General features: G+C 56.8%; 1 protein-coding gene across 1 annotated transcript; it reads left to right on the top strand.

The window, feature by feature from the left end:
- The first annotated feature begins 12 nt into the window (after positions 1-12).
- Positions 13-8954, top strand: LOC101526538 (transmembrane emp24 domain-containing protein 11-like). Its single transcript, XM_004579401.3, has 5 exons — positions 13-142; positions 3801-3901; positions 6772-6897; positions 7493-7639; positions 8741-8954. The coding sequence occupies exons 1-5, from the start codon at positions 19-21 to the stop codon at positions 8888-8890; spliced, it is 648 nt and encodes a 215-aa protein (XP_004579458.2). The 5' UTR covers positions 13-18; the 3' UTR covers positions 8891-8954.
- The last annotated feature ends 385 nt before the right edge of the window (positions 8955-9339 follow it).

Here is a 9339-nt window from a genome sequence, read left to right on the forward strand (position 1 = left end):
ATCCCCGGAGCAGCCAACATGTCAGTGTTCCCGATCCTGCTGTGTCTCTACCTCCCACTCTCGGCCGCGTTTTATTTCCACGCGGCAGAGCGCGAGGAGAAGTGTATCGTAGAGGACATCCCCAGCGACACGCTGATAACAGGTGGGTGAGGCGGTGCGGTGGCCAAGAGCGGGCAGCAGGTGGCCTCCACGGCACGTTGTGCAACTCCGAGGACTGGCAGCTATTCTGTGTGTGTGAGACAGGACAGCCGTGAGCGTGAAGGTGGCCATTTTCCATGGCTGAGAGGACCGCCAGAGCTTCAGACTTCACCCAGTGCCCGCGTCTCCCCTGGCTCAGCTGGGCCAAGCTGCCTCCTCCTGGGTGTGCTCGGCCACCTGGCTGCTTGGCCCCATTTTCCCGGCCACTCCTGAGGGACAGGGCTGTAGGGGGGTGACACGGTGGACTTGGAGCTGGAGGAGCCTGCAAGAGAAGACGGGGCGAGGGGTTGTGTGTCCTGCTCTGCCCAGGCCCTGTGCCCACCGCACTGGCTCCTTGTCCCCAGGGGAGACATGTGCCCTGGCCTGGGCCCTGCTCTTTGGCTCGGCCTGTGCTGGCTGGCCCCACACAGCTGTATCCACTCTACGCAACACCCACTGTGGCCACAGGAAGCAGCGGAACCGGATCAGGGCCTGTGGGAGAGGGGGAGCCTAGGGGGCCTTCTGGGTCAGTCTCAAGGCCAGGTCCCAGGAAGCCACTGTGGAGCCTGGCAGGGCTGTGTAGTGGGGCAGGGTGGGGACAAGTGGTGAGGAGGAGGGGAGGCCCCAGGAAAGGCAGAGGGGGAGCCAGGAGCCTCCACAGCCACACAGAATCCTTGAGGAGGAGCAGCTGGTTCCAGGAAAGTGCAGGGAAGTTCCGAGCACAGCCAGCTGGGCTGGACCCCTGAGGGTGACCCGTCCATAGCCACTCGGCATGTGGCAGCAGAAGAGGAGCACGGCGGGCCTGGCGGCGTGGCCTAGCAGCTAAAGTCCTTGCCTTGAACGCCCCGGGATCCCATATGGGCACCGGTTCTAATCCCGGCAGCCCCACTTCCCATCCAGCTCCCTGCTTGTGGCCTGGGAAAGCAGTCGAGGACGGCCCAGAGCCTTGGGACCCTGCACCCACGTGGGAGACCTGGAGGAAGTTCCTGGTTCCCGGCTTTGGATTGGCACAGAACCGGCCCGTTGCGGCTCACTTGGGGAGTGAATCATCGGATGGAAGATCTTCCTCTCTGTATATCTGACTTTGTAATAAAAATAAACAAATCTTTAAAAAAAAAAAAAAAAAAAAAGAGGAGCACGGGCAGCCATGTGAGGATGACGTGGACAAAGAAGCAGGGCAAACGGTCAGAAATGGAGGCTTGGGGCAGGTGCCATTTGCAGCTCCTGCCGTGTGGATCTGGCGTCCCAGAGATGGACCCTGCCAGGCAGCGGCCAAGGCTTAAGGGATTTGACAGGTCAGGTCGCCAAAGCCCACCCCAGGCGCGTCTCTCCCAGCACCAGCCTGGGGGACAGGCAGCAGGCACTGGCCAGGCCTCCTTCCGCGGCACTTCTGGTCCACTGGAACCGGCGAGAAGCAGCCAGGACTGGGCCCAGGGAGAGCACGTTTGGGGGTGTCTGCAGGGTGAGAGGCAGCAGAGGGCACTTGGCAAGACAGCCCTCCATCATGCTCCACAGCTGACCCTCAGCACTTCGAAATTACTGCTCTTTTTTTCCCCTCATACTATCTGAAAGCCAGGAAGACAGAGAGAGCTCTTCCACCCGTTGGTTTGCTCCCCAAATGTCCAGGCCAGGACCCAGCCGACCTAAGCCGGGAGCTGGGAGCTCAGCCTGGGCTAAGCTGAGCTGGGCCTGCTAGGCTGCAGTGCTCCCAGCGGTATTCTAACTGCTGCGCGAAGGGCCGCGCCGTCCCACCATTTTCCACGACCCCCTGCACACTGCAGTGTTTGTAGCTGGAGGGGCATAGGGTGTGCCCACGCAGCCTGTGGCCCCTGATGGGCCTGCGAGCTTTGAGAAGAGCCCTTCTCCCCCGAAGGGCTCCACGAGACGCACATCCTGCAGGCTGTGCCCCGCGCCTGCCCGGGGACCCCGCAGGCCTCCTGCAGGTGCACCTGCGGCCATCCCCGGCCCCACACCCCACGCGGGGGCCTCCCCTTCAGGGCTCTGTCCGCCGACTGTGCGTCTCCTCTGCCACCTGCTGGCAGCATTGGGGATATCCGCTCCCTCTGCTCCGCCAAGATCCATCTCCAGGTTCCAGGTGAGGTGCTCGAGGACCTAGTTGAGCAGGCTTTGTGGGGGTCCCCCCACTTCAGACCGTCAATACGAGGCACTTTCAAAAAGTTTGTGGGAGAGCCCAGCAGAATGGCTCAATGTCTAAATCCTCCCCTTGCAAGCGCTGGGATCCTATATGGACTCTGATTCGTGTCCTGGCTGCTCCACTTCCCATTCAGCTCCCTACTTGTGGCCTGGGAAAGCAGAGAAAGAGGGCCCAAAGCTTTGGGACCCTGCACCCATGTGGGAAACCCACAAAAAGCTCCTGGCTTCTGGCTTTGGACCCATTTAGCTCCAGCTAATTAAAGATTGATTTATTTTTGTTAGAAAGTCAGATTTACAGAGAGAGGAGAGACAGAGAGCAAAACTATCCATCCACTGGTTGACTCCCCAAATGGCTACAATGGCCGGAGCTGAGCCGATCCGAAGCCAGGAGGTTCTTGCAGGTCTCCCACGTGGGTGCAGGGTCCCAAGGCTTTGGGCCATCCTCCACTGCCCTCCCAGGCCACAAACAGGGAGCTGGAAGGGAAGTGGAGCAGCTGGATTAGAACCGGTGCCCACATGGGATCCTTGTGTATGCAAGGTGAGGACTTTGGGCTGGGCTACATGCTGGGCCCATGAATCAATCTTTTTTAAAAAATGAGTTTGTGGAAGTCTGAGGAGGAAGGCTCTCCATCTGCTTCTTCATGCTCCTGAATGGCCGCAGTGGCTGGGGCTGGGCCAGGGTGTAGCCAGCAGTGGAAACTCCTCAGGGTGTCCCATGTGGGCACAGAGGCCATAGCACTGGTCTAGTAGGTGCATGAGCAGGCGGCTGTGTCACAGATGGATACAGGACTGGCTGCAGGCTCAGATTCAGGCTGCCAGTATTGTGAGCAGCAGAGTTACCTGCTGTGCCTGATGCCAGCTCAGCTTGCCTTGTAGTTGCATTTTCCATGAGCTTGACCTACCCAGCAAGTTAGGGGTCTGCATGACATGCATGATCAAGGATTTGTGTGACATGCATGGTCAGGGGTCTGTGTGACATGTGTTGTCAGAGGTTTGTGTGATACATATGCTCAGAGGCCTTGTGACACACCTGGTCAGGGGTCTGTGTGACACGTGTGACCAAGGGGCTATATGACACACATGGTCAGGGGTCTGTATGGCATGCGTGGTCAGGGGTCTGTGTGTCACATGTGGTCAGAGGTCTGTGTGACACGTGTGACCAAGGGGCTATATGACACACATGGTCAGGGGTCTGTGTGACATGTGTGGTCAGGGTCTATATGACACACATGGTCAGGGGTTTGTGTGACACACGTTGTCAGGGGTCTGTATGGCATGCGTGGTCAGAGGCCTGTGTGGCACGTGTGACCAAGGGGCTATATGACACACATGGTCAGGGGTCTGTGTGACATGTGTGGTCAGGGTCTATATGACACACATGGTCAGGGGTTTGTGTGACACACGTGGTCAGAGGCCTGTGTGGCACGTGTGGTTGAGGTTTGCATGGTCTGCATCTCTGTTTTGTGCAGGGAACTTCAAGATGCAGCTGTGGGACATGCGCAGACACGACTTCCTGGAGTCAGCCCCTGGCCTGGGGATGTATGTTACGATTAAAACCCTCGACGAGGAGGTAGGTGTCTGATGGTCGCACTTGGTGCCTTCCCCTGTCAAATTTTATGCCTCACACTTCCCCGAGCAGCAGCATTTGGAGTTTTCAAGTCTGTGGAGCAAGACCAGTGCAAACCCCAGAAAGTGTCTGCCCTCGATGCTTCACACAAGGTTTAAAATGCCCCTTGGCAGGCGGGGCCCTGGGGCTCACCTGCTGCTCACACCCGGGTGCCCAGCTTCCCACACAAGATTCAAAATACCCCTTGGCGGGTGGGGCCCCAGGACTCACCTGCCATTCACATCCAAGTGCGTGGCTTTTTTCTGATCCAGCTCCCTGCAAACGCAGCTCAGAAAACAGCAGGTACGCCCCAAGGGGCTGCTGCACCCACATGGGAGATCCAGGTGGAGCGCCCAGCTCCTGGCTTGGGCCTGGCCCTGCCCCGGCTGCTGTGGGCACTTGGGCAGGGACCCAGCAGAGGGAAAATCTCTCTCTCTCTCCCTTTGAAATACAACGAAAATGAGGGTTTTTTTTTTAAAGATTTATTTTTATTACAAAGTCAGATATACAGAGAGGAGGACAGACAGAGAAGAAGATCTTCCGTCCGATGTTTCACTCCCCAAGTGAGCCGCAACGGGCCGGTGCTGTGCCGATCCGATGCTGGGAACCAGGAACCTCTTCCAGGTCTCCCACGCAGGCCGTCCTCGACTGCTTTCCCAGGCCACAAGCAGGGAGCTGGATGGGAAGTGGGGCTGCCGGGATTAGAACCGGCGCCCATATGGGATCCCGGGGCGTTAAAGGCGAGGACTTTAGCCGCTAGGCCACGCCGCCGGGGAAAATGAGGGTTTTTAAAAATAGGAAGAAATGATAAAACACAATCCTTTCATGCAACTTTATTTTACAGATTTTCCCTTTTAGTGGCCATTTAGGAGGCAGGATCCTGACATTCCACTAAAGCAAACCTGGAAGGCTTCTTAGAAAGGCAGGCATTGGTAGCAGTTTTCTGTAAGGCACCCTGGCCCGAGGCAGCCCTGTCCCTGGTTCTACTTGGTCTGCATGTCCACGTGCAGGGCATCACATGGCTGCAGTCTGCCATGTCTGGCTCAGTTCATACCAGGGCGTCTTCCAGAGGCTGCAGGGGGAGGTGGTGCACCCGAGGTTGGATGAGCGGAGGCCAAAGCAGCGGGCCTGGCCGAAGTGCCAGCTCCCACCCCTGATGCCAGCCGCTTTCGGTGGTGACGGCTGCATTACATGAGTCCATGCAGCCTCACGGGAGTCGTGGATTGAGATTCTGGCTCCCCACCTTCACACTGTCCCGTGAATGGTGGGGTGAGCCAGTGGGTGAGTGCTCTAACAGGTACACTAGAGGAGGTCTGCTGGGTGGGATGTAGCGTGGTGGGCCTTGACCCAGCACACTACATGGTGTCAGCCGCAGTTGCAGCTTACCCTGCTGGCCCCTTTTCTGATGAGTCCATTGCACTGTTTTTGGCTTGCTTGCTTCCCATAATCCCTTATTTTTATTCTTTCCAGCCATTGCGCTTCCTTCTGCTCACCTTGCCCTAGTGCCCGCTTCTCCCAGCTTCCGGATGGAGGAGCCCAGACTGTGGGCTTAGGTCTCCTCTGTGACATGCGCAAGGAATGCCTTCAAGCTCTCTCTGCTTGCTGCATCCCACACATTTTGGTAAACTGTGTTTCTGTTTGTCTCAACATACTCTAATTTCTTGAGCATTCTCCTCTTTCAAGCATTGCGGGATTTTCCAGCAATATTGATTCTCATTTAATTACATTGTGATCTCAGAGCAGACACTGTATGATTTTATTCTTTAAAAAAGGTTTATTTTTATTGGAAAGGCAGATTTACAGAGAGAAGGACAGAGTAAAAGATCTTCCATCTGCTGGTTTACTTCCCAGGTGACCAGAAGGGCCAGAGCAGAGCTGATTCACAGGATCACAGGAGCTTCTTCCAGGTCTCCCATGCCAGTGCAGGGTGCCAAGGCCCTGGATCATCTGCTGCTGCTTTCCTAGACCATAAGCAGAGAGCTGGTGGGAGGTGGAGCAGTTGGGACAAGAAACGGTGCCCATGTGGGATGGTAACGATTGCAGGTAGAGGTTTAGCCAGTTGAACCATTGTACCAGCCCCAATTTCATTCTTTTTAAACATCTTTATTTATTTTCATTTTATTTGAAAGCCAGAGATAGAGGGACAGAGAGATCTTCCTCTCCGTCCCCATGACCAAGTGCCCAGAGCTTCATCCAGGTCTCCCCCGTGAATGGCAGGGACCCAGGGACTCAGGCCGTTACCTGCCGTTCCCTTGGCAAGGTGTGAAGCAGTTCCAGTACTGGCAGCCAAGTGCCCTGATGTGGGATGCAGGCATCCCAGGCAGCACACACCAGCCTCTGTGCTGTTACACCATTGCCATTCAATGAGGCATCTGCGGAGGGATTCTCTGTGGCCAGCAAGGCTGTCTTTTTTATCCATCTGATTCCTGTAGGCACTGTGCTGCTTTTCACTGGGTGATACAGGGGAGATCTGTTGTAGGATGAGAAAGCAGACTGGGCATTGTGGCACAGCAGACCAGGCCCTTCCTAGGAGGCCCTCTCCGCAGGCTCCTGGCTCTGGTCCAGTCTGGCCTCCTGTAGCAGGTGTCTCGGGAGGCTGCTGGCAGGGGCTCAGGACATGGGTGTCCGGGACGTGGGTGGCTCATCCAGATGGGCTGCTCACTAACTCCTCTGGCCTTTGTGGGTGTTCCAAGTGTGAACGGTGGATAGATTTCCATCTGTTCTCTCTCTTTGCCTTTCAAATATATAAATGAATCCCCCTTCTTTTAAAAATTAAAAACAAGCCCTGGAAACAGAGCATGATAAACATAAACTGTGGGCCCCCTCAACCCTAGGTGTTACTGTCCAAGTTATACGGACCCCAGGGGAGCTTCTTCTTCACCTCCCACTCTCCGGGTGAGCACACCATCTGCCTGGTGTCTAACTCCACACGGCTTGTGGCTTTTGGAGGCAGTAAGCTGGTGAGTCCATGTACCCCGCATCTCTGTTAACAGGCACAGCATCAGCATCGTTCAGGCAGGACATGGCAAACCCCTGTGCTGGGGCTCACTGGAGGCCTGCTCCTGCCCTGCGCCCAGACCATGGTGTTGCAGCAAGAGAGAGCTGGGAGGAGCTGGGGGGGGGGGCTCAGAGCAGAGCCCCAATATTGAAGAAAGGGCTCGGAAAGCCAGTGCCATCAGGGAGGGCCACGAACTGTGAAAACCAGGTAAGACTCAAGGGCAAATTAATGAACATGACATGGGGATGGAGCAGGGGGACTGGTGCTTTTGCATGAGAAATGCAACTGTGTGCCAAGAAGACATCCCTAAGTGCTGATCCAAGTGCTCCAGCACCCCAGGCTCTGATGTGGGAGACAATCAGGGGCCGCAGAGGTGCTCTCTGGCTGGCAGGCCCTCCCTTAGAGCACACAGCACAGCGGTGAGGACAGGGTGGTGAGAGACAGAAGTGCAGACCCAGCAGTGGAGGGAGTGCCCACAATGTGTGGGAGGAGGGGCAGGGTGCACAGGCCAGCTGGCAGCAGGTGACAGGGCCCTGCCTCCTGTTGGTCTTGCGCAGAGGATCCACCTGGATATTCGAGTGGGCGAACATGACTTCGATGCAGCCACAGCTCAAGCGAAGGACCGGGTGAATGAAGTCACCTTCAAGCTTGAACATCTGATGGAGCAAGTGGCACAGATCCTCAAAGAACAGGAGTACCAAAGGGTCAGTCTGCCCCGCAGCCCAGCTCTCCCAGGAACAAGGACACCCAGCTGCCGGGCCCCCAGCCTCTCTGCAACAGCATGGGTACCAGGGAGTGGGCAGAGAGCAGCCACTGTCCACTTCTGCTGGACCTGGGCGGCAGGGGTGGGGCATGCCTTCACCTTCACTCCCTGTGTCCAGCAAAGTGCTGCCCTGCACAGGGTGGGAATGGTGTGTGGATTTCAGCATCTTCTTTACTTTGGCACCAAGAGGGCTATCTGAATTCCATCTTCCACCAGCTCTTTGAGAGCCTTGTAGGGGCTCAAGTGTGTCCATTCTCTAGACCACACATGTGGTCTGGGGGAATCCCCTCTCCCGAGGCTCTGTCAGGGATGCTGGCCACATGTGTGCTGAGTCCCGCTCTGCCACCCACTGGCCTTGGCCATCTGGTCAGGCAGGTGTGAGGCCATCAGCTGTGAGGTGCGGCCATCTGGTCAGGCAGGTGAGGGCTGGAACGATGCTGGGACTCCAGGTACAAATACCCTTCCCAATGGTTCTTGCTGGCTTACCTGGAAAAGCATAGCTTGATGGATCTGACCCTGGGTATTTTTTTTCAAAAGATTTATTTATTTTTACTGGAAAGTCAGATATACAGAGAGGAGAGACAGAAAGAAAGATCTTCCCTTCGATGTTTCACTCCATAAGTGGCCACAAGCGCCAGAGCTGCGTCGACCCAAAGCCAGGAGCCTGGAACCTCTTCCAGGTCTCCCACAGGGGTGCAGGGTCCCAAGGTCTTGGGCCGTCCTCAACTGCTTTCCCAGGCCACAAGCAGGGAGCTGGATGGGAAACAGGGCAGCCAGGATTAGAACTTGTGCCCACATAGGATCCTGGTGTGTGCAAGGTGAGGACTTTAGCTGCTAGGCTACTGTGTTGGGCCCGGCCCTGGGTATTTTAATCCTGCATACAAACGTGTGCTTTGTAAGTTTGGTTTTTCACCCGTACTTGACTAAGCTGCCACCTGCGTTTGATACTGCACCCAGAAATAGCTTTGAATGCACTCACAGACCACTGTGCTTCAAAGCCGTGCTGAGGAAACTAAGCTGCTTGTGTCTCTGCCACACACAGGACCGCGAGCAGAGCTTCCGGACCACCAGCGAGGACACCAACAGCCACGTGCTGTGGTGGGCTTTTGCCCAGACGTTCATCTTCATCTCGGTGGGGCTCTTCCAAATGAAGCACCTCAAGGACTTCTTCATCACCAAGAAGATTGTTTAAATCCCGCCCTGAAACGCAGTTTCCGTGGGAATAAAGCTGGGAGCGTGTGCTGAGCTCAGCTGTACCAGGGCCTCTGCATAGCTCGCTCCCACACGCACTGGAAGCCATCACAGTCGCGTCTGAATCCCAGACATCCGCCCATTCAGCCGCCCCACCGGCCGGCTCCTCCAGTGTCTGGGCCGCCCGGCACAGCCGCGACCCTGGCACGTGGTCACAGTGTCTGCTCGCCCCTGCCCTGTCCGAGTCCACTCCTCTCAGCCACGCGGCCCCCCGGTCTGCACTGTCCCAACACCGGGTGGGCATGGCCACCTGGCCCTGCTGGCCCTTCACTGCGGTGCCTGCCCTGAGGCCTGGGCCTCGCGTGGACGCCACCCCCAGAAGGGCCTGGGCCTCGCGTGGCCAACACTACCAGAAGGGCCTGGGCATCGTGTGGCCAAGATCTGGGCCTC

This window comes from Ochotona princeps, chromosome 11 (genome assembly GCF_030435755.1).
Source record: "Ochotona princeps isolate mOchPri1 chromosome 11, mOchPri1.hap1, whole genome shotgun sequence".
Taxonomy (NCBI): Eukaryota; Metazoa; Chordata; class Mammalia; order Lagomorpha; family Ochotonidae; genus Ochotona; species Ochotona princeps.

Bases quoted from the DNA above. Each gene is read 5' to 3' on its own strand.
- LOC101526538 (XM_004579401.3), top strand. From the start codon at position 19: ATGTCAGTGTTCCCGATCCTGCTGTGTCTCTACCTCCCACTCTCGGCC. The intron at 3,902-6,771 runs GTAGGTGTCTGA...CCTCAACCCTAG, and splicing joins TTAAAACCCTCGACGAGGAG to GTGTTACTGTCCAAGTTATA. The intron at 6,898-7,492 runs GTGAGTCCATGT...GGTCTTGCGCAG, and splicing joins CTTTTGGAGGCAGTAAGCTG to AGGATCCACCTGGATATTCG.